General features: G+C 41.6%; 1 protein-coding gene across 3 annotated transcripts in view; it reads left to right on the forward strand.

Moving 5' to 3' along the window:
• Positions 1–354: 354 nt before the first annotated feature.
• Positions 355–24,066, forward strand: part of LOC133346168 (R3H domain-containing protein 2-like) — a 56,429-nt gene continuing 32,717 nt past the window's right edge. Inside the window, exons 1-13 of one of the 3 annotated variants that reach the window (XM_061557633.1) lie at positions 355–832; positions 3,880–4,286; positions 8,317–8,355; positions 9,082–9,318; positions 10,694–10,768; positions 11,265–11,472; positions 12,379–12,457; positions 12,924–12,983; positions 13,761–13,904; positions 19,433–19,535; positions 20,119–20,214; positions 20,737–20,759; positions 21,191–21,384. In XM_061557633.1, coding sequence (XP_061413617.1) covers positions 4,191–4,286; positions 8,317–8,355; positions 9,082–9,318; positions 10,694–10,768; positions 11,265–11,472; positions 12,379–12,457; positions 12,924–12,983; positions 13,761–13,904; positions 19,433–19,535; positions 20,119–20,214; positions 20,737–20,759; positions 21,191–21,384 — 1,354 coding nt within the window. In that variant the 5' untranslated portion in view covers positions 355–832; positions 3,880–4,190. Of the gene's footprint in view, positions 833–3,876; positions 4,287–8,316; positions 8,356–9,081; positions 9,319–10,693; positions 10,769–11,264; positions 11,473–12,378; positions 12,458–12,923; positions 12,984–13,760; positions 13,905–19,432; positions 19,536–20,118; positions 20,215–20,724; positions 20,760–21,190; positions 21,385–24,066 lie in introns of all 3 variants that reach the window. The other 2 variants (XM_061557632.1, XM_061557631.1) reach the window with 2 other exon arrangements.

A 24,066-nucleotide genomic window follows, 5' to 3' on the forward strand; every position in this document is an offset into this window, starting at 1 on the left:
AGGCTTCATCGGTGATAAACTCGCATTGTTGCAGGTTAAGCGCATGGGTCCCAAAAATGTGCTTGGCATGACTTCAAGCGACGACGAGGAAGCATTACATTGTACAACAACAACAACAAAAAACACGTCAACTTGAAATGAATGAATGGGGTGGATCCGGCCCTCGGATTTGAATGTGGGCGCCACGTGGCAGCGTCACCAACGGCGGGGGGGGCCGGGGGGGGTGGGGCCAAGGGGGCGGGGCCGGGGGGGGGGGCAAGGGGGGCGGGGCCGTGGGGGGGGGGGGACGGAGGGGGCGGGGCCAGAGCCGTGGGGGTTTCCTCACCGCGCGTGACGTCACGTCGCTCTCTCTCTCTCTCACCCCTCCCCCCCTCACACCCGCCTCCTCAACCAACTCTAAAATTATACAACAACCACCCCACCGCCACAACCATCAACAACAACAACAACTAAGTTGTTGATTTTTCATCCCCCACCCCATCTCCATTCGGCTCTCTCCACCCAAACAACCGCAAGTTTGTATTCCCCAGTCCGTTGTGGGGAGGGGTGGTGGTGGTGCAGGGGATAATTACATCCATCGTGGGCCGGCACTTTTCGACGCGGGCCGCGTTGTTGTTGTTGGTGGTGGAGGAGGAGGAGAGAGGAAGAGGAGGAGGGGAGGAGGAAGAGGAGGGGAGGAGAGAGAGCGAGAGAGGGAGGGAGGAGGAGGAGGCTCCACCGCGCGGAACCGGCGGCTCATGGCGGCAGAGGCCGAGGCGGCGCGGCCAGCAACGTGGAGGCGACACGGCCACTCGGCGCCCTCTGCGTCGCCTGCCACCACCACCGCCGCCTTGTGCGTAACACGCTCGCTGCTGCTGTTTGTGTGCGTGCGGGGTTTGGTTTTGTTGCTTTCGCTCAGTTCGTCGTCTCCGCTGCTTGTTGTGTGAGGGGCGAAGGGGGTTTGTGTGGGAGCCGGCGCGGCGCCTCCGTAGGCCCCTGCGTGGCGCTGCTTTAGGCCGAGGCCTTGCCCGGCTCGCGTGTCAGGCCCCCGGCGAGATTCGTGGGGGGGTCCCCCCCCCCAAACTCTGCGCTCTCTCGAGATCACCACACACACACCAGTTCGTCGGTGGGGGGTTCTTGTCTCCGAAAATTATCGTTCTGTAGGAGGATCTGTCCTCGGTAACCGCGCTAATCGTGGGATTCCACGAGTCACCTGGGATGACTGTCGCAGAGAAGCCAAATGATCTTGTGAGCCACGTGCTCTAGACGCCTCCGTGTTACAGGACATGTGTCCTGTTCTAGAACTACCAGTGCCGTACGTGCCATGGGGATTTTGAGTGCCGTGTGGGGCCCACTTACTCCGCCTGGAATCGTAGTCAAATGGGCCCCTATATTTCGCATACCCCGCGAGTTGCTTAAAGTTCAGTGAGTTACTCAGCTTCACCTACCCGAGTCTCACATGTTACAGTGTTGCAATGTGAGCCCCCCCCCCCCACACTATTTTGATTTGCAGTCTCCTTGGTGTCTCAGAACTGTGGAATGCCCTTCAAGTCATTCTGTCCCCTGGTTTTCCCATTATCATAGGTTCCCTGGCACCCCGTCTCCTCCTCGTGGTGTCTTGGTTCCCCAGTTCCGTGAGTCCCTTACACCATGGATGCCCCAGTCCCGTGTCAATTGGTGCCCAAGTCACATGGGTTACCTAAATCCCCTATCTATCCAGTGATCTCACTTGTCCTGTGGGCAGAGGTCGCAAACGGGGTTTGATTCCTTACCCGTACCCTACCCGATACCCGGCTACCCGTACCCGGCCGGGTATCGTGTAGGGTACGGGGACGGGTACCCGATTGCGACCTCTGGGATGAAGCCATGTTGCAGGCGCGGGTGGGTTGATTCTAGGAACTTGAATTGTGAGAAGAGACAAGACGTTGGGAAATGAGTGACAAACGGTGACTCACCAGTGACTCACGGCCTACCCGTACCCGGCCGCACCAGGGTCACAAACGGGTACCCGTACCCGGCCGGGTAGCCGGGTATCGGGTAGGGTACGGGTATCGGGTACCCGGTTGCGACCTCTGCCTGTGGGTCCATCCCATGCTTTTGAGAGTCCAATTTCCCTTGTCCTCCAGTCTCATAGGTCTTCAACAGTCCAGTGAGTGTCACTTGGACCCCTAGCTCCCGTGTGCACCGCATATTGTTGGAGTGCTGCATCCTTGTTGCCCTGCTTTAATGCAGCCTCGTGTGTTGATGTTCCACCAACTCTTCCTACTATATCATAGGGCAGTGGCCCTTCATAGGCCAAAAAGTTTGCTTAGAATTTAAGGCAGTGTTATTGACAAAAATATGTTTACATATTTGCTCAAATGAACTGTCTTTATTTAGACTTAATTTTAGATCCTTTAAATTGTGTCCTATTTGTAATTGTTTGAGGTCATTTGACAATTAATTTGGAGAAACTGGCAAATCACACTGGAAAATTAATAGTTTGATATGAAGAATTTCATTTATCCATGTAAATTGCAGTCTCTCAACGTTGTACAATAATTCTATACATCACATTAAGGGCTACATTCTATTTATAACAATTATGACTATTGATGACGTTATTTTAAAAGCTTTTGTACTACATAAACATTTAATTAACTCAACAGTGGAAAAATTACATGTGACACTTAATGCCTGTTTTGAGAATCCTGTTTTATGTTTTGTAATTTTTGCCATGCAAAGAAGATAAAGGTATTGACCTAGTTCTTGGTAGAATTACAAATTCACTATACAAGAAAGATTAATCGTCACAGTCTTATGAGCAGTAATGAAGGGATTGGTTATTCCTGCTGCCATCATTTGGTTTGCGTGATTGTAGCATTCATTTTATTGACGCTTTGAGGTGGTTTCAGTTGACCATTGGGACAAACGTGAAGGCAATTTCAGATTTTTATGTTCAAGAATGGGCTTGTGTCCACATGAAATTATAACTTTAGACCTGTTGCAATCCATGTTGGGTACAGTATAGTTTATTTCCGAGCTCACTAAACATTACTAGCCACTTGTGAAAAGTGTTATATGCATGGACAAAGCTGCTTCTCACTGGTTGTCAAACAATTGTTTGAAAAATTTGTGTGGAGCAACTAATGGTGGAAAATCTCCATTCAAATTGGTGAAATTGTACTGTAGTTGTAGACAAAAATAATAATACTTTAGTTTTCAACATTTTTAATATAGAGGAAAAAAGCTGCTTATTGCAAAAAAAGGTATCTCACCAAAATCCAGTAACACTGCCCTAAAATAATGAAACGAAATACTGTACATATGCCATACCAGTTATGAACCTATGAAGATAAAACACTTTGCAAGCCTGGTCTTCCATAACGTCATGGTACAAATATATAAAAGGAAACATTACATTTTATTATCATAGTATTTTTTTACAGTTATCTGATACATGAGTTAACATTTACAGCCTGTTTCTTGAGAACTTTTTTTAATCTAAATATGAGTATAAAATGTTCCCATATAGTTAATAAAGAAACCAACCAAGGCGTCACTAATATTCCAGAACCCATGCAATTGTCGAATGGCTTGATCTGTCTTCAGTTGAATGCTGTGGCATTATATAGAGATTCCATTTTCACTGAGAAAATTCCTGATTGCAAGTTAAGAGGCACTTTTACATCTGTAGTTGTCAATGCATTTCCACTTGTCTTCTGTAAAGGCTATCGAGGCAATCTATGCGATGGAACATTGCAATGGGTGCATTTGTCTTCATAGTTCCCACGCTGGAAATGGCACTGTGTGTGTGTGTGTCAGGTCAGGATTTCTGACTCAAATTTTACTCAGAATGCACCATTGTTGGCTTTATGTAAAAAAACATGTATTATTTTTTGTCTACCCTCTTGGAAGCAGGCTCGAATGAACCATGCAAGGGAGTCCATCGGAGACCATGCCAGACAAGATAACACCCAGTACGGAAGCTCCAGTCAGTTTGGATGCAACAACTCTGCCGGAGGAGTCCGTCACATTTATCACGGAGGCCTCCTGCCCCCCCTCTCTGCAGCTAGATATGCCATCCGTGGAGGCGAGCCTCATTCTTGAGGAGCCAGATAACCTGACGGGAATGCTGAGTGATCATTCTGAAAGGCCTACGAGCTCGCTGGAGGGGTCAAGTAGTCCATCCGAGGAAGCATCTAGTCCAGTTGAAGCAGAAAAGGGCAGCAATGCGTCGGAAGGCAGTGATGATGATGACTCTACTGCAGACAAGACTGGGGACAAGGGGACTCATCCCAGAATCCCCAGCGGCGCAAGTTAATGAGGTAACAGCTGTCCGATTCATAATCAGGACTGAACTTGTGTGATGAGAAGGCGGTTGCCTTGCTTGAACACAGTTCTTGTGGCTGATCGTCACATTTAATAGGATGGTGTTGCTTTGGAATAGTTTTTTTATTCCCTATGTTTGATAAAAACAATTGCTGACAACTAATCTAGACTGTCATGTTGAATACATGTTTTAAATGAATTATTAGTAAAGCAAGAACCGTTAGTTGTAATACGTAGTCTTTATTACATGTTTGTGCTTCATTACATTGTTATTTATGAAAGGAGAGCTTGTTTTCTTCAGCTTCAGAAGATAATACAACTGAACCTGGTGGTATATTGTTTCTAATAGGGACTTTATGAAGCCAGGTTATCTTCCATTTTCATTGTCACAGCCATCAGCACTAATGAATGAATCGGTCTATTGCACTTCCTCTCCGTTTGTTCCCTTGCTATTACCATTCAGTATAAAAATGCCTGTTAACAAACGAAATGCTCCACCGATTTGCCAATTCCATAACAATTGTAAGTGCAAAAACTCTTGTTTACTCTTAAGAGCGTTTTGTCCATGTTGTCCATGTTCCAAGCATGATTATCTCTACACTGGACACATATTGCAGCTGTGTTTAACGTGCAATTGAAGGCACAGTGGTATTGAGCAATCCAGCCCCACCATACAGAAATCTTGATGTCACGCCATGGACAAGGATAGCAAATTCACTGAAAAAGCACATGTAGGCTATATATTATGGGCCTTTGTAAATGCACATCTTCTAAGCACCGCAAAATAAAGATATACATTTGTCTGACAGGTTTTAGGTCCACACTAAAACACAAGCCATACATATTTTAAGAGGGTTCTTAATCACATGCTTAGCAACCTCTTAAACATCCGAACACCTTGCATAATTGCCCTTACACTAAAGCAAAAACAAGTTCACAGAGGCCAATATTCTCATATTGTGTCGTTATAAATATAAAAACACAGAAGCGTGCTACTTGGGTTCTGTAGAAGCAGTATGGTTATATCAGCGTTCCTAAAAAATGTATTAAACGCAGCCAACTGAGGCCATTATTGAAAATAAGACAATTGTTAAGAGCCTCGTACCAAAGACATTCTGGATGTTTAAGTTAAGTGTGGTTTCGTTATATACTGATCTCTTTCCAGTTTCGAGCATTACAACACAACACAATTTGGATTTATACCACATCTAATCTTCTAATGCAACCATATCTCAATGTCTTGGAGGAAACTCGACTTTTATGTGGACTTGTGCAATTCATAAGCAGACATAAAAGGAAGATAGCATTTATCATTTGAAGGAGGTCGCATCTCTTGACATCGACCACCAAATGTCATAAGTGTAGGATTAAAAAATGAAGATTTTAAAACTTAGCTGGTCAAAGTGGATGACACTCAGGTCCCAACAGTGAGAGCAATTTTGTTTTGCGATCTGACCATATTTTGTGCAAGCAATTATTCTTTGAAGTGATTGGATGCAGTTTACGCTGCTCACTCTAGAATAATTAGTAATATGCACTGCACTGGTAGTAAAGTGTGTAAAGAGTATGATAATTTTGACAAGATCTGTGAGTTGCATTTTTATGACCAGTCACTGGTTACTCTTGAGCTATAAAACATTACCAAATTGACATTTCCCAAATTGGTAACATAATTCATTGCTTATGCAGGAATGTTTACATGAGTACTATTTGTGTGGTGTGTTACAAAATTTATTATCAGCCCACCCTCCATGCATGGCACATATGCCATGTTTTAATATTTCACTTTTTGTTTCATTTGCATTGCTGATTGTATAAATCAGATGTTTCAGTACTGTCTCGGCCTCTTAAATGCACACTATGGTTGGCATGTAACTAAAGAGAACAACTCAATTAAATTTGACACGGTATGAGAAACGTTGCCCATCCATAACTGGATAATCTGGTTTATGATGTGCACACCTGAATGATGTTTGTTGCTTAAGTCTCCTGACATTTACAACAGTCATGTTTGCTTTGTGACGTTCCATGATTTGCAATGTACATTAAGACTTTCACACTTAAAATTACGGTTCTGTACAAACTATACAGTTTACTATTTATTGACTCTAAAGAGCGATATATTCCAACTGTTTTAGATTCTGGATTGTATTGATTAGCTATCCATGCGATCATATATCTTCGACTTTTGTACTTTTATGAGTTCTGCTTTTTAACCAAAACGATTTTGTCCGTGCATCTTTTGTTTATAGGGAAGACAATCCGAGGCAATTTAATATTACCAACTAATATCTGACAGTTGCATAACCATGTGTTTGTGATTATATAACTATAGATAAATATCGAACAGAGCTGAAACATTCCAATTTTCTTTGTGGGTTTTTGAAGCCTTAAATCAAGGTACAGTGCAGCTCTTATTTTTCACCCTGTTCTTGAATCGTATTATCTGTGGTCTACAATCTAAAATTCCTGTTATGCACGGATGTACCTTTCCTATTTCCTGCAACTTTTTATGGGTAACAGAAGTCATGGAATTTGTCACCAATCTCCCAATATATACATTCTCATTTCATAATTAATGAGACGTTATGCAGCAAATTAATCCTATTATCTGTATTTATTTGCAGATAAGAGGATTCATCTGGCAGTGTTTACCACAAGCACAAACAGTATTCCAGTCACGTTTTCATGATTAAGAGGAGTCACTTGGCATATTAATGCATTGTTTGTGTTTATCCGTGCATAAGGAGTCAGTTGGCAAATTAAATTTGTGATTCACATTTATCTGTAGATCTTTTCACACTTGGGTTTTATTTTCATGCATATTATATTGACCACTCCGGCTATCCACATTTTCTTATTATTATTTGCCAAGTGCCACCCCTCTGCAGTGTGAATAAGTGAATGTCCATTTTCCTTAGGTTCCGGTTACCACTTGTGGTAAAAAAAATTTCATTTGAAGCATCTTCATTTTCTAAGTGCAGCCTATTATTCATACAAACCTCACCTACTAGCCTTTATCCCGTCCAAGGACGGGTGTATTGCAGTAAATCTGAAACTTTCAAGTGAAAATCAGACCGTGATGTGATATTCATTGCATCCATTCGTGTGCAATATGTATGACGTCACGCACGTTACACACTGACATTCTTATAGGTAAATATAGTAGTCAATTACTGTATATATTTATTGGAAGTAAACTTAGATAAACCACACCCAGTTTGGATTGCCCACATATGAGGGAAACCATGTTGTCCTGCACATGCTAAAAACACAACCATATATAAGAGTTGGGTGAAAGAGGCCAATTGATAATATATTGGGAGCTGTCTCTCAATGCTTCTTCCTAAGACTTCCCTGTCAGGATGAAGTGGTCTGTGCTATGAATTATGTCTAAAAATAGCACAAAGGTGCTATGCTCTGCCTAAAGCATATCGCCAAAAAAAACGTAACTCATCGGTGAAAAAACATTCAAATAAGTTATCCAGCATAATTTTCGAGTCAAATGTCCAAAATTCATGATATTGGGATTATTTTCGAACATTTGTTTTATTCTGAGCATAACATAACATTTTACTTACAAAAAAACCCCAAAATATATCACAAAGGCAGAGTATATGATACATTTATTTGACACCGTTACAAATCAACATTTATTCTTACTTAAACATGCCTTTTGCCTTTGCAGAAAGAATATGAAAACAACTGCATTTAAAACGAGAGGGTTGCATATCTCCGACTGATTCTGTTTGGCTTTGTGCTGTCACTTTCCAAAATAGTTGGGTCGGCAAAGCCATCCGGATTACCATGCCAAGCATCTCTCATCATAGCACATTTCTCGGAGGCCTTCCCAGTGCACATGACTGCATGTTAAGTTAAAGGATAGTTATTTTGGCATTAGAACTGCCATTCCAAATTGAGGCTGCTTGTTTTGGAAGCAGGTGTTTTTTTTGTTTGTTAATGAACACTTTGTGATGTAAAAATTGTACAGATGCAAATAACTTGGTTTGTCTCTTGCATACGTAGAGTGGGAAATCGAAGAAGAAAAAGAAAAAACGATCCAAGGTAAGCTGTGACAGTGATCATTGCAAACCAATTTGGTCGAATTTGGTGTCCCAGAGAAACCAGATGTAGAAGATGTAAGGCATCTTTTTTTCTTCCCAAATTATTCATACCCTCGTGCGACTCCCATTTGGTTAAACAACTCACAGTGACTGTTTTCTAAAGATATTAGAGAACTACCACTTGGAGACATTGGAGGTAAGTTTACTGACCAATGAATCCTGCTTGGGTTGACGTTTCCTTGTTTATGCAATAACCTATTTTTTTTAGGAAATCACAAAAGTGTATCTTCCGTGAAATATATATTGAAAACCCCGTGATGGCATCATTTGTTTAAATAGGCTATGTTATGGTATTGTTACCACATTCATCCCTTATTTTAAAATATTCCACAACTTAGCCATCATACTGGTAGGAACCTCCTGGTTACACCAGCCCACAGGGGATTATTGTGTCCGTCCGTCGTGCAGGGAGGGGCTGGGTGGGGAGGGAGGGGCTGGGTGGGGAGGGTGGGGCTGGGTGGGAGGTGGGCTTGGTGGGGAGGGGCTGGTCACCCCGTGGTGCCCTTATAAAACTCAACATTTAACCTACTCACGCCAGCTTGTGCCTGCCCTCACAGTCGGGCATATTTGCCAATGTTCCTACCAGCTCCCTCCGCAGGAATATGTTTATTTTTAAAAGCCATGAGTTTTCATTCACGTCCTTAAAACTGTCAATTGTTGTTTGTAGGCTCCTCGTTTCACAAAACAGCAAGTGGAGGAAGGTGCCACTCCTGACTGTTGTGGGGTTGCAAACGTGGCTTCTGCGGAGGCACCGAGTGCCCACCCCACCCTGCTTGCACCAGGGGGTGCAGATAGCCCCCTTGTCAAAGCGTTGCAGGTCACCACCAACCCCCTAGCTTCCAACCTCACTCCGGCTGTCAATGGCCCAACAGAAACCACATCCAAGAAGAAAAAGAAATCCAAGGTAAGTTGCTCTTGGTGCCTGACGTTTTTTTGTGTGTAACCCACTGGATTTTGGTGGTGGTAATATAAAAAAAAGCTTCACTCACGGGTTAGGTGGTTTCAAGTTCAAATCTCGGCTAACTAACTATCAATTCAACCTGGCACATCTCCTAGCTTCATAAAAAATGAACAAGTACTAAATCTTGACTTAAAGTTTTCGTGACTGCAGGAATTCATATTCTTTGGGTCTTTCAGTAAAGTCACGTAGATAGGTTCAAATAAAATAACTATGACGTTTCGATCGCAACACAAACGGTCGTCTTCAGGAAAAGGAAGACGACCGTTTGTGTTGCGATCGAAACGTCGTAGTTTTTTTGTTATTTTCTTTGAACCTATCTACGTGACTTTACCGAAAGACCCAAAGAATATTAACAAGTACTACTTTGTGACAAGTCAACAGTGCTGGTCTCATGGAGAGACTCATTTGGAAATGGTCCAGTCCCTTCGCAGTACTCATTTAAGTATTGAAACACTTTGGCTTTGAATTGAACAAGCCATACTTTTTCAGGAGAGATATTTTTGTGCGATTGTTTGCATCGTGTTTTTGATTGAAGATTTCCAAGCAAGGAAAAATCTAATGCAACACTCCTTGCTTGTTCGTAATACATTTTTTGGGTTGGATCGTGTTATTTATAAATCTGTCGTAACCCTCCACCACCTGACACAGCCAATTTTCTGCACCTGATGGGTTCGGTGATGACGTCATCTTGCTCTATTTAAGACCGGAAGCAGGTGGATGGCTTCACTATTCTGGTAAATCGCTCGATGATGCTGGATGTAATTACCAGCGCAATGTCGTACTCAAATTGTAAATGTTGTGGATTTACTTTCCAACACACCGATGAGCTGAAGTAGTCACTATTTGGCGTTTTGTTTACGTGACAAATCCCTTAATAATTGGCTGTATCGGGTGGTGGAGGGTTACGACACATTTATACTTAGGCGATCTAACCCAAAAACCTTTATTATGAATAATATTGGTCGGGAAAGCCTACGTGTTAAATGGACTCCTTGTTCTGAAAAAAAAACTGCACGTGGCAAAATAAACATTTGTTTTGCAGAGCAGGAAGTTAAATACCTCAGTTATTTTTTTTCATGTATTAAGTACCCATAGATATCTCAAGACACAACCTTTCAACAACAAACCATCCAGATGACAGGCTTTAGACTATTCTCCTGGCAGCTGTTGAACATTACAGAGGCAAAACAGTTTTGTGTTCTTGAGTGAGTCGGGTCATTTGCATAATGGCAACCGTGTACACCCAGATATGTAAAAATAACCGTGCTCATCAGAAGTGCTGATGGTTACCTCGTCTATTTAATTGCTCGTGCGGCAGGCCAAGCCACGTGGACCAGTTGTCGAGAAGCCCCCAGAGGGAGCAGGACATATGCCGCAGGTCGTACCCATGCAGGTAAGCAGCTTACAACCGTGTCTCTCACTTCTTGTTTTGATGACCACTTGTAATCGTTCTGGAACAGTCAGCTTCGAGACTCAGGCTGGAGCTGTCTGCTTTTGCAGCAGGCCCACTTTGACAGCATAGTTTCCCAAGTGGGCTCAAGGGCCTCCTCGTCCCAACCATGTTAACTGCTTTGAGCTGGGCACTCCCCATAACCACTCATGATGTGACGGAGTCAGGAAACACGACACGTGTGCCCTGATGTCAATTGTCTCACTAAAACTCAGATTTTTTTTTACCGAAAAGAGCAATCCAATTGGTGTAAATGCGTTTAAGACTGCATCTTTTTAAGTGTTAAAATGTATATTTTGTATCCTTTGACCCTTAATACAGTTACATAGCCACCTTCATGCTTGACTTCTTGCATTGTTTGCTTGACACAGTAGTAAACGCTTGGATTTTCGTGGATGTCGTTTCGCTCATGGAGACTGTAAACAATTTCGTTTCCAAGGATGCAACTCAGAAGGGGAAACCTCAGGCACCAGAGGGCAGCAAAGAGTCGACCAAGAAGAAAAGCAAGAGCAAGAACAAAGCAGGAAGAGCACCGGATCCTGGGAATCCTGAAACCTCTGGAACCCCCTGTCCCTCCACCAACATCAATGTGCCTTCTGGACTCCTCCCTTGTCCTGGACTGATCCCTAAAGCCAAACTGGTTAAAGGTGACGTGGATATTCCTTCAATGTTCATTTGCAAAACTGTAAAAAGCTTTGCTTTGTGCATGTCCATACATGATCATGCACACCTGTAAAAATATTCTGAATCTATGTTAGAGCCACCCACAGGTTCACTGAACTGAAAAGGAGCACCTGCTGCAGTGTGCCAATAACTAACGGTGACCTCATTTTGTTTGTAATTTCTGTCTGCCTTCACATGCAAATTTTGTCTTTGGCAAGCTGCCTCGTTAAAGCTGTGTTTAGCCGATGGTGATCGAAGATCGAATCCCAAAACAAATAATGCTGATCATTTTGATATGTACCTAGGCTGTGTCTTGGTTGTCCTACGTGAGTTTATGGATTATTTTTCGAAGACGACGTACTTAAATTATTGTCAAGTGTGCTGTCAATAGTGTTTTTGTGATGTTAATACATTTGTATTGTTTTGGGCATCATGGAACTGAGGTCAGTGATGTCCCTGTAGTGTCATAAAGACATGCTCGACAGTGATTTTAACAATATTTAACGAGGCTTGAAATTCTATCTCAAAGAGTCCGTTCATTTACAAGAATTGCCATTGAAATGAATGGGAATTCTTTGACAGCCTAGAATTCCTCTTTAATTTCAGTGATTGCAATTCTAGTAGCAATTCAAATTACTAGCACTAGGTGGCACCTTTACCCCTCTCAAAACATCATGAAAGTGAATGGATATTTTACCGTGAACATTGCCAAATGCCTACTGTCAATCACCCACGATTTAAATATGACTCCTACAGGAATCACCAATTACTAGTGTGCACGATGTGCATTTTCCCCAGGTCTGTGTGTAATATGTTACACTATTAATTCAATCGGTCAAAGCAAGAACAATGCACGATTACATTAACAAGCCTCTAAATTGTTTCAACAGAACCTGTTCTGGAGCTGAAGGATTCTACAGGAGTTGATGTGGCAGAGTTTCTGACCGACATCTTAAAGAATAACCCCAGGTATGTCTGTGTGGGCAATGTGGGAACAGTGATTAGTGTACTGTACAATGATATGTGCAACCTCGGGTTGACTCCTGCATATGCACGTAGAAAAAAATAGCCTGGACCATCAGCTTTAAGTGGTACTGGCCACACTAATCCCTTGTTATGTTATTCTGAATATATGCTCACATAGCTTGCTCTAACAGTCTATAAGACAGGTTGCAGCATATTTGCTTCTGTGTATGAGTAACAGTAATTACCACATGTGGCTAACCTTTGCCCTTCTGTTATTGTGTTGGTGCCCCTGTGAGTGTCAATTTGTTGCACATCACTTTATCCCAATGCCCGTGAGTCTCTTTGTCATTGAGTTCCTGTGGTATCGCGCTGCACCAATGGCAGCCTTTGTTAGGTTGTCACAAAAGGCACGTATTGGTTTCAAGATTCCTCATGTAACCCATTGTTGCCCCATGATGATGCTCTGTAGAGACAGAATGTTTCTGCTGAAGATGGAGCAAGATATTTTGGAGTTCATAAAAGACAGCAAGTGAGTTATTGTTTCCCTTTCGTTACTTCGTTTTTTAAATTAAATATATGTTTGTGCTGTGATACAAATTCACTGTCCATTGGTCATCTTAGAGGTTTCGTGTGCTGGCCTGTTGAATGTGCCTGTAATGCGTTTTACTAAACTGGCCCCGACTCGCTGACAGCGTAATGGAATGGGTTTTCACAACGAGGAGTAATAGACTACTGGAACGCCTAAACGATGTGTGATTGCTTGTTACGGAGGTGAGCGTGTCAGCGTGATCACAATTTAGGCCGAATTGCGGGCCAAGTCACAGTTATTTTGGTCTACACATTTTTATCAATTGTGTCATTGCCACATGCGTAGGTTCATATATGGCTGAATTTGTGAGTTTTGTTTTTCGGGCCTATCTTTTGAATATCCATGCGTTTGCGTTTGTATTAATTTCTGCCATGTTTGTTTTGTGTTATATCAGCTTTACATATCAACACGTCTTCCATAATTAGCATCTTAGATTTTGTCCTTGCCCTTGTCAAACACTTGAACTGGTTACCAACTGAATATGGATTTCAATTGAATATATTTGCACAGAAATATGACACTTGCAAATACCAAATTGATTCAATGAAGCGCATTTTGCTTTCTAGTCATTGGGAACCATGCTGTAATGATGCCCCAACTGTCAGCATCTCTACCTATCAATTACTAAAATAAAACCTCATAAGGGATGGCTGCAGTTTAACCGGCGAACTCGCATATCAATTCATGTTGCTGCTGTTGTGTGTTGAATGCGTGCAGTGCGAATATACACTCGCTGTCCCCAATGACATCGTATCACCGGCTGTTGGCGCACCGTGTAGCCACACACTTTGGCTTGGAGCATGCGGTTCTTGGACCCAAGGGCACCACTTTGATGCTTCACAAGACTGCGAATACTCGCATGTACGAGCACATTCTCCTCTTACAGTACACGCATGCATGTACACACAATAGTTGGGTATTTTTGCACACTCTTCAGGTAGTGAATAATGAACATAATTCACAAACAACACTCGGCTGCATGCCATACACCTGCTGTTCCCGGACACTCAAATATCCACACATTCATTCACACAGATCATACACCTGTCATTTATACATTTACTACTTATATTTTGATAATCTCTACTTATACCATAATATATATACAGTTTGATGTTGATTGTTCCAATCATTGATGTACAGCTGCTTAGCACTGTGCCCCTTTTCACGTTGATGGGACACTTAGTAGCGACTTTCTTATCGCTGCACTACATCTGATGCTACATCTGTATGGTTATATGGTGTTCACGCACCCATGCTGATTGCCTCCCACCATGTGAATCTCTTAACTGGTTGCAGTATCATGTTTCTGTAGTTTCCTATTTAATTTATCAAGTGACCTTAAACGAACATGTCATCTTGTAAGCACACACGGCACATTCAACATTGAAACATTGAACATCGGAGCAAAATAAATGCAAACTACAACATGGGATGCCCTGCATTGAGAGATTAAACTCACACCCAGGCTAATTGCAGATCTTCCTCTTATATTAAGACAAACTGCATCCTGTGAACAAGCCAGATTCCAACTCAACCTGTCACCACTTTTACCCATGCAGCAATGATAAAGCATTCGAGCAAGTGTTTTATTGAACATATGTTCACAAATAATGCCATCTCTTACCAGCACAAGGTCATTCTTTAATTTGCTAGTTTTTCAATCCTGTGGCCACTGGTCTGTTACACGTAAGTTTTTTCATGGTTGTATTGTCCAATAATCGAGCCTCCTGCGCTGCAATACCTACCACAGGTCATTCCACTGACAGTTAATGATGCTCGTACCACCCTAGAGTGATTTCTCTGTTTACCTCTGGTTACAGAGCTGTGTATTGATCAGGTGCAAACATAAACTTGGGGATAATTGGTATCCAGAGGTAGACCGTGTAACTCGCAGCACATGGGAGCCCTGAATCTTTAGTGTCAAGATTATTTCTGCCTCTCTCACCCAGGATTTGAAGCCAGAGTCTTTAATTTTTGAAGGCTGTGTAAAACAACTCGGGCATCAGCCCCCCCCCAGTCTGCCACTCGCCCATGTTTCACGTTACTATTTTCATACTCGTCCATATTATCAGCTACAGAATGGCACTTCCCTGATAGAAGGCAGGCTGCTTCAGATCCCCAAGTCTCTTGCATAATGCTGTCAAGGGTTATGTTAGGACACCAATACTGGTTGTCAAAGAATCAAAAAAGGAATTAGCAACTTACGAAATTACATTTTAAAAGTTGTCAGTTTTATATGAAGTAATAGCCACCTTAGTTGAAAGTTGCCCAAACATTAAATTGGTAGCAGTGCAATATTTCACAAATGACAGATTAGTATGTATGTGGACGCGCACACCAATATGCACTCACGTACTTTGCATGTACACACACACACACTCAAACACTCTTTTGCACTTGTAATTCGATTTAAACTAAATATGCGCATAACTGATTTAATTAAAGTTTAACAAAGATAAAATCTTATTTTGTCTTAAATTGACAGTTGGAGTGAGTGCTATTATGAAACGTGTTTAAATTGGTGCGTCACTCCAAAGGGGTTAGTGGGCCTTTGTATGCCTGGCCATACATTGGCCGGTGTGCTAATTTTACACAGAATTGATGTAGAGATTATCAAACCAAGTTTATATATTAAGAGCCACTGCAGTGTATCATCTGTAATTATATTCCGAGTTGTTACCTTTTAGAAACTGGTCACAATTTCCCCGTAAAAATATACACACAAGGTCTCTTTTTTTCGTTTTCAATCATAGGAATAAATTATATCCCTGAGCACATAATAAGGCTGGAATAGCATACGAGAGGGTGGTGCGGCCAGTACCATACCTAGATTGTTTATCTCCCCCAGTGTTTGTTTACACATTGTATCAGGTATTCATTTAGCCCCAGTTGGCCGAGGTGAGGCCCAAGACCTATTTCCATTGCTCTGGGAATTGATATAGATGGTGATTTGATAAATTGTCTAATATTCACTATCCTTCATGTAATTTCGTATTTGTCTTCTTGTTGTGTAGCTTTTATTTCACCCTATTAGCTTAAATAACAGCATAAAATGGAATAAATTGGAAAACACATTATCACATGCATTTCTATGCAGGTATCATGAAGTTTACAACTCAATATTTGTCAATGAATCGGCATCTTTAGACCCCCCCTAAATTGAACCCTTGTAACTGGGTTCAGAGCACAATGTGCTTATCACTGCACCCCTACACCTACACACTTGTGCAGGTGTTCAAAGTCAACTAGACACTTTTAGCTCTGACGTGAAGGACTAGCGTTTGATTGGGATTTGGCAACATTTTTCTGAGCAAGCTCTCCACAGTGCATGAGTCATATGGACTGCACAGAGTGTGCTAGAGGCAGATGGTGCATGAGACTGGTGGCTCGTTGCATTCCCTGGCACATGCAGATTAAATGATCAGCTCTCCGCCAAACACTTTGGTATTTACTGTGAATAATATACATTACAATTTTATTTATGGATCTTAGAAAGTGTGGTAGGTATATTTGAATTTAATACCGACTTTGAATATTGCATACAATGTAACAGCGCATTAAAGTGTTACTTTGTATATTTTCTATACAGATGACATTTTTGGTCACTGCATATCGTTGTATTTGGATCACAAAGGGAAACAAAAATACGTAGTATAAAATACTCGTGTGTGAATAAATAATACAAAATATGAACAGATGTGGAAGGAGAAAATTCCTTAAAGCAAATGGGCATCTTACATAATTACATGTATATTAAGATAACGATAGGTATAAAAGAACCAGTTCCTTCAAAGACCTCCAACTCAGTAGCACATCAATCAATGAAGTTGCTGTGAGTGGGCATAGTAAAGCCTGAAATATAGTTCCGTTTTGACTGTCCAAAGTAGTTTAACTTTTCTGCAATAAAATTCCATGTTAATGTAATAAATATGTTACATTAAACATTTATATAACACTAGCGGAAGTACCTGGCATTGCCCGGGCAAAAAAATATATTTCAAAACTACTGTGAAAGCCCGGTGGGCCGTTTGTCCATTTATCCACGAGCCAAATTATAAGAGGCTTGCAGAATTCCCAAAAGTTATAGAAAGTGGAGGGTAAATAGTTGATGTAAAAGGTTTTCGAAAATTGTCGACGCCCCCCTCAGAAAAATATTTACCCCCATGTAGGTATATATACGTCCACACCCTACATTCAACAGAGTAAGGAGTATCTATTGACTTTATAGTTGTATCTACTGACTGTACAGTAGTATCTCCTGAGCCAGTAGTAGTAGCTACTAACCGTACTAGTATCTACTGACTGTATAGTAGTATGTACTGACTGTAGCAGTATTTACTGACTAGTGGTATATTCTGACTGTTTTAGTATCTACTAACTGTATATAGCAGTATCTACCAACTCCATAGCAGTATCTACTTTGACTCCAGCAGAGCATAACGACTGGTGGTACCAGCTATCATTACAGCAGTGCATAGTGACTGTGGTCGTACCTGGCATGATAACAGCAGTGCATACTGCCTGTGGTGGTACCTGCTATGATTATGGCAGTGCATACTGACTGTGGTGGTACCTGCTATGATTACAGCAGTGTATTCTGTGGTGGTAGCTGCTATGATTGCAGCAGTTAGCGGCGCGAGGAAATAAATAAATAATGATGCATTTCACTCATTTGTTAATGCAACTACTTGCAAGTTGACGGATGGGAAAATGGAATAGCGCTAGGTCACCACGGAGTTTACGGCGTGGTACCCGGCTACTTTTTTTTTACGCGAGCCAAATCCTTCGCAAGTTCCCTGCACATAAACACAGAGACAGACAGACGGACAGACAAAAAATGATGTTTCTAGGTAAGATTTCTAAGTAAAATGTATATCCAATGTTCATTGTCAAAGCGCTATATATATTGCACCTTGTGCTTTAAACGGTATGGATCCATTGCTAGAGATTTCGTCCAGATAATACATAGAAGACGTCAGCAGTCGAGGATTTAGTGGATGGTTTAAATCACTTTAACAAACTGATGGGACATGGCTTGCACTGGCATTCTCCACCAGAATGCACAGTGGCTGCTTCATAACCTTGATATCTGGAACCACGTTGCACACTCATAAATGTAGTTTTAAAATTAGCATCTCATTTATACTGGTCTAGGTAATGTCCAGTGGGGTAATCTATATCAGCTAACTTGGGCCCAGGCTGTGCATAACATTAAGTCTCACACCTCCTATTAGCACGGTTGGATACGTATGGCGTAAAATAAGTTGAAGGCCACAAAACCACTGCTGGTTTGGCTTCCACAGCAAGGCTCTAGAGTTCCTTACCTTTGCACCTTTAGGGCCTCACCATTGGCCAGCGTTTCGTGTCGATGCCCTTTCAAGTGATGACTGGGTTTCACTTGACTTATTAATTCAATGAAGAACACTACTTAACATATGCAAAATGAAAGCCGAGATTATTATTGGTTGACCGTCCAGCTTTCCATGCAATGTGTGGTACTCCAGTTCACTGATTGATTAATGGGCTAGGTAACTAAAAATGTAAACCTTTACGATACATTTTTACAAATGTGCAGGTATATACTTAAATTACATTGTACAACAACGGCAATTCATATCTCTTAGGTCGTTTATTTGATGTAAGTTGACTCGGCCTAAATCTTGCACGGATGAAGCATTACGCTCGACACATTCGTCAAAAACACCATGCCAATGGTTTTTTTTCATATCACATAAATAGAGGCCAGAGATTGGATTATGGTTGAAGACTGCAATTCACACTATGAGTCATGATGAGAATTGCTTTTTGTAAAGGTTTCTTGATGAAACATTTTCAGTTGGCATATATAATAGTTCCTACTGGTGAAGCAGGTGACATCAGTATGGTGAAAATATCTTAACACTGGGAATGGTGATAACAATCCCACCTCCGGATAAAAACCTACAGCCGGCAAATGACATGAAACTGGGAAAGCGATTGGAAATGCCATGTTTTGGCTATTTATGTGTGTATGTCGTGGGCTTGCAACGCAGTTTTGGACTTTCAATTGCACGTAACGCATGCACGAATCAGATGTGTAATATAGGCTTATGCCATTATATATCTGGTGGAGGATCAGTTTCAAAGACAATGCATATTTTATCAGAGCAGGTTTTGGTTGCATGTTCACCACAAGTACGTGTGGTTAATGTAGACTTGATTCCTTGCAAACGGTATCTTTGGTGTTTCAACATCTTAACACAACTGTATTATTATTCACACAACCCCACAATTTGCGCGCTGTGGCCGCTATAGCAGACATTTGCCATCGGTGCTCGAATGAATGGTCTGTTCCGAGTTAACACAAAGACGGGAACATGTCTCTCGTTGGTGACTGCGTGTCACAGTCCCCTACAGCGATTCAAAGAGCACTTTGCAGTGGAGGAGAGCAGCCCCACCCCTCGCAAGCTCATCCTCAAGCGCGAGAGCCCGCCAGCCAGCTCGCAGCAGGTGAGCCCCCGAGTCTCTCCAAGCCCTCGGCACCCAGCTTAATTTGAATACATTTCTCTGAGATTGTGACAATATGGTGCGTGCGATTGACTGGATGTTATAAAAGGAAGGTGGAGGTGAATGTAGATACTCAAAAAGTTGCCGGTGTTTGTGACTTTGTAGATCTGTGTGGTCTTAAGTGAACCCCACGCTAAGTTCGCAGTCATTTGGTTTCCATTCCTGCTAGTAGACGTTGGTACTTAAGTCACAAATAAACTATTACCCCATATTGTTTAAAGAAAATCACATCAAAAATTGTGTTTTTATAAATAAATAAACATTGTTTTCCCATTCAATTGTACCTGCAAATTTGTTGAAGCTATCATTCTACCACTTTTTGACTTCTGTGATGCTGCCTACAGATCAGCCACTAATGAAACGTTTAACAGACTAAACCCACTTTATTATTCTACTCTTAAATTTGCACTCGATGTAGGTCATAGCACACGTGCCCCACAAAGGTGAGACTCAAAATGTTGAGATCCCCATTCGTGATTGTTGGGCCCTGTGTATGTAACCTCTGACTTTTCACTCGTGCGTTTAGTCTCACGGTCCAGCCATGGCACTGGACCGACGCTCCAAATCGCTGGAGGAGCGCGAAGAAGAATATCGGCTCGCTAGGGAGCGCATCTTCAACCAGGTTTAATGTGCATTTTATTCATTCATCGCCACCATGTCCATGGCAGATTTCATACACCTTGCCCAATCTACGTCTAACATGTAGTTCTTGCATGCTTGTATATTGTGCTATGTTACACATCAAGTACTGCATAATAAAAATGACCGAGATGTAACAATCATCCACATATTACCAAAAGAGAACCATGTAGAATGGCTACGGTGTCACATTACGTGCAAATGAAATATATGCATAACTTTTATTTGAGATATCTATGCAATTTGGATTCAAGATCCATAAATAAACAATGCAGAATAATAGAAAGGCAATCTTGATTTGAAGCTTTCGTGACTGGTTCTTTAGAGAATAGAAAGCACTTGATGAACATCTTAATCCAGTTGTGTTAGGGTGGTAATCATGATATTTGCCATTCTCTTACAGTTTTTGGATCTTTATCACTCTCAGCATGATTATGCATGATTATGCATGTGTTTGTCTTTGTGTACGTGTGTATCTGTGCTCTGCCTTAAGTCGCCCATGCAGAGTGAGCCCAGCAAGCCCAACGGGTGAGATGCATCCCATCCTCCCCCACCCCCCCATGTATTTGACCGCCACATCACTCCACTCAGTTGACACTTTCCCATGCATTTTGCATGTCTTGTCTTGGCCACTTGAAAAGGGTACCACTAACACTGAGAGTTGATCTTTCTTGCAATGGAATAACAATGTGTTAAATCTTGATATGTCTACGAGTTTGTATATGAGTCGTTGTTCCAGGACTGGTAAGATAACCACTGCTTGATATTCCAGAGATTGCAATTGTTTCATGCTTTCCTTGTGATGACACGAAAATGGCTGCTTATTATACCACACTTGGTAAAGTGTTTTTTTTGGTCCCAAGACTTTTAAAGTAATGAGAAATGTTTGTGCCAATGCTTGTTACGGTTGTCTGCTTGTTATCGCACGGCTGGTAAGTAATGAGCACATGTTTTCTCAGGAACGGCAAGGGAGAGAAGAGCGGTGAGCGCAGCGCTCCACCGGGGAAGGTGGGGGGGCTGGGCGTGCGGCGAATGCACAGCGCCGATGCAGAGCAGGGAAGTTGTTGGCACCCGTCACGCGCAGGCGTGTCCGTGCTGCGGAGAGCTGAGAGCGCCGGTGAGGGCGGAGGGAGCGCCACACACGCCACCTCCGGTAAGTCCACGCTTGAGGCCGTTTGTGAAAGTCGCATGAATAAATTAAGGTAAAAGGAGCACAAGTGGAATTTCACTCATCCATGCTCTGCAGGAGGCAAGGGATTTATAAAAAAAGATTTCGTTGAAATATGTTTTTTTATAAATCCCTGGGTTATTCAAAACTGTTCATGTTGAATTGCGGTAAAATATTGTGCTTATTACTGGGCCTTGGAAAAAGCACTGCAGTATTTGCCTGATATTAGCGTGGCTTATTTAAGGTATAGACATTGGCTTTCATTTGCTTGTGTAAATATCAGTTCTATCCATGAAAATATATTGGCTTATTTTTACGAAGACATTTCCTTTTTTAACATTTTATATATGCCCCCTGTATCTTTCAAATACACCAGGGTTTGTATCTGGGCTTACTTGGTAAGATCGAAGATTATTGAACCGAAATAAAACATTTAAATGATGCTCATTTTGGATCATTGCAGTTTAAATATAACATAGAAGGACTTTGTTGAAGGTTTGTACAATCTGTCGTTTGTTTAGATTTTCTGTGGCTGCCAACATAAAATGTGTTTTATTAATAGTGACAGTTCAAGGACAGTTATTATGGAGCATTTTCAATAGATTGTTTGATTTATAACTGAGCAGCTCAAAATTTCATTCGTAGATATAAAATTTAATTATGGGTTGAATTGGATTCGTAAGTAGAATTTATTTTTAAATGATTGAAGTTTGCGTACAATTGTGAATTTCTCTTGTAGAAAATAACCGTAAATATGCCTAATCGTATTAGATCTCTGACGCAAAACAGAGATGGGTGAACACCCTGGCACTCTAAGTGTTGTATGTTTGGGGGTTGCCAGGTGGCAAGAGACAGCAGTGTTCATCTTTACCCTCAGGAACTGTGTGGGTTTTATCCTGTTTCTCCGGTTTCCTCCAACATTCCAAACACTCATTTTTGGAATTGGCCAAATGTGCCGATGCTGAAATCTGATGAGAAAAGAGTCGCGAGACTCGGTGAAACTCTCCTTATTAAATAGATTATTGTAATTTGGCATTGGATAATTTAGTTTCAAGACAAAAATATATGTATTATTTGTTTCAGAACGAGAGGGGCCCTATGAAGCTGTTTTGCTTTCTTTCATGCGTGTCCTGTGATGGTACAGAGTGCTGATATGAATACTTCTAGATTTTTCATATGCAAAGTATTGCATTGGTCAGCATGTAGCCTAGAAAGGCACCCCCACCTCTCCACATGAGCATGTTTCCCTGGTGAACATTTGTGAAAGTACATTCTGGCAATTTAGCAGTTGCAGGGTAATGCTCTCAACCTGACTATGCATTTGAGAGGCACAATGTGGCCCTTAATGTGATTTCATGCTGGCAGGAGATTTACGTCCACGTTTTTATTAGATTGTGTGCTTGTTTGACGTGTTCACAGCGCATAATCATCCAGTTACAAATATATTGAAACTGGAAACATCTGGATGCAGGGGAAAAAAGACTATATATACATCTAAATTGCAGGCTCAAATTTATAAGAGGGTTTTAATTATTTAGAACTTTTGATAATAGTTTTGTATGTTTATTTAGCAAATCTAGGATTGAACATTTTCAGTATTTTTCCTTAGACCCCGCAATATGAATGATAAATATTTAAATAAGGTTTTTTTGCACTCATCTACCTTAAACATTTACGTGCAAATTGTTGTGGTATTAACATGTCCAAATAACAGTGTGTAATTAATCAACTCGTGCGTAACTATAATACATGTGTAACCTGCATTTGTCCCTATTCACATTCTTGTGGTGGATGTGGGAACAGACGTAACATTTTCCGTGAAACCTTAGCTGTCAAGCTGCCATGGAAGAGCAGTGCCAGTCTGGAGGCGTGTATTGAACCAGATCCACATATTATTTTTGTAAGCCTTGGCCAGACTTGATCTGCGGTGTCGCACGACGCTGTGACTCTGCGAGCCAGCGGTGGCGTATTTCCGCTCTGCACTTCTCTCTTGGTTTAATGCCACTAATCGGTAAAATTGCTTTAAAAAAACAAAGAAATTTTGGTGCAAAGTTATTGTATGACTAATATAATTGTACTCTTTGGGTCTTTCGGTAAAGTCACGTCGATAGAAACATAATAAAAAAATCACGAGGTTTCGATCGCAACACGAGCAATTGCCTTCAGGTGAAAAAATACAGCAGGTGAACTGCAATTTTTCTATCTACGTGACTTTACCGAAAGACCCAAATAGAATGAATTCCTGCAGTCACGAAAGCTTTCAGTCAAGATTTAATCTAATTGTGTTGCTATGAAATGGGCCAAATTGGCACTGCTGATCTCCTGCTGTGACTCACAGGAGATGCTCGTTGGAAATAGCTGCATTGTTCCCACCAATTAAATGTGCATAATTATTGGCTGCCACAAAGTAAGTTTGTTTTACTTTGAAATTGTCTTTACCACAATAAAGGACTTTGTGTTTTATTCCCTGTAGAGTACTGCAATGTGAGCCCAGTGACCAAGTTTGATTCCCAGCTATGCAGCTTACATGGTCTAATATGGTCAAATAACCCAAATTACTGACATGGCATTGGAGTGCCTTCATCCAGCAGCGGATTTACAAAAGGCTGTAAATTATAATGGTTGTTTTTATGTCTCTTTGCATAGAAGCTTGTAAATAGTCTTACA

The sequence above is a fragment of the Lethenteron reissneri genome, chromosome 23 (assembly GCF_015708825.2).
Source record: "Lethenteron reissneri isolate LAM-NWPU_2019-01 chromosome 23, ASM1570882v1, whole genome shotgun sequence".
Lineage (NCBI taxonomy): Eukaryota > Metazoa > Chordata > Hyperoartia > Petromyzontiformes > Petromyzontidae > Lethenteron > Lethenteron reissneri.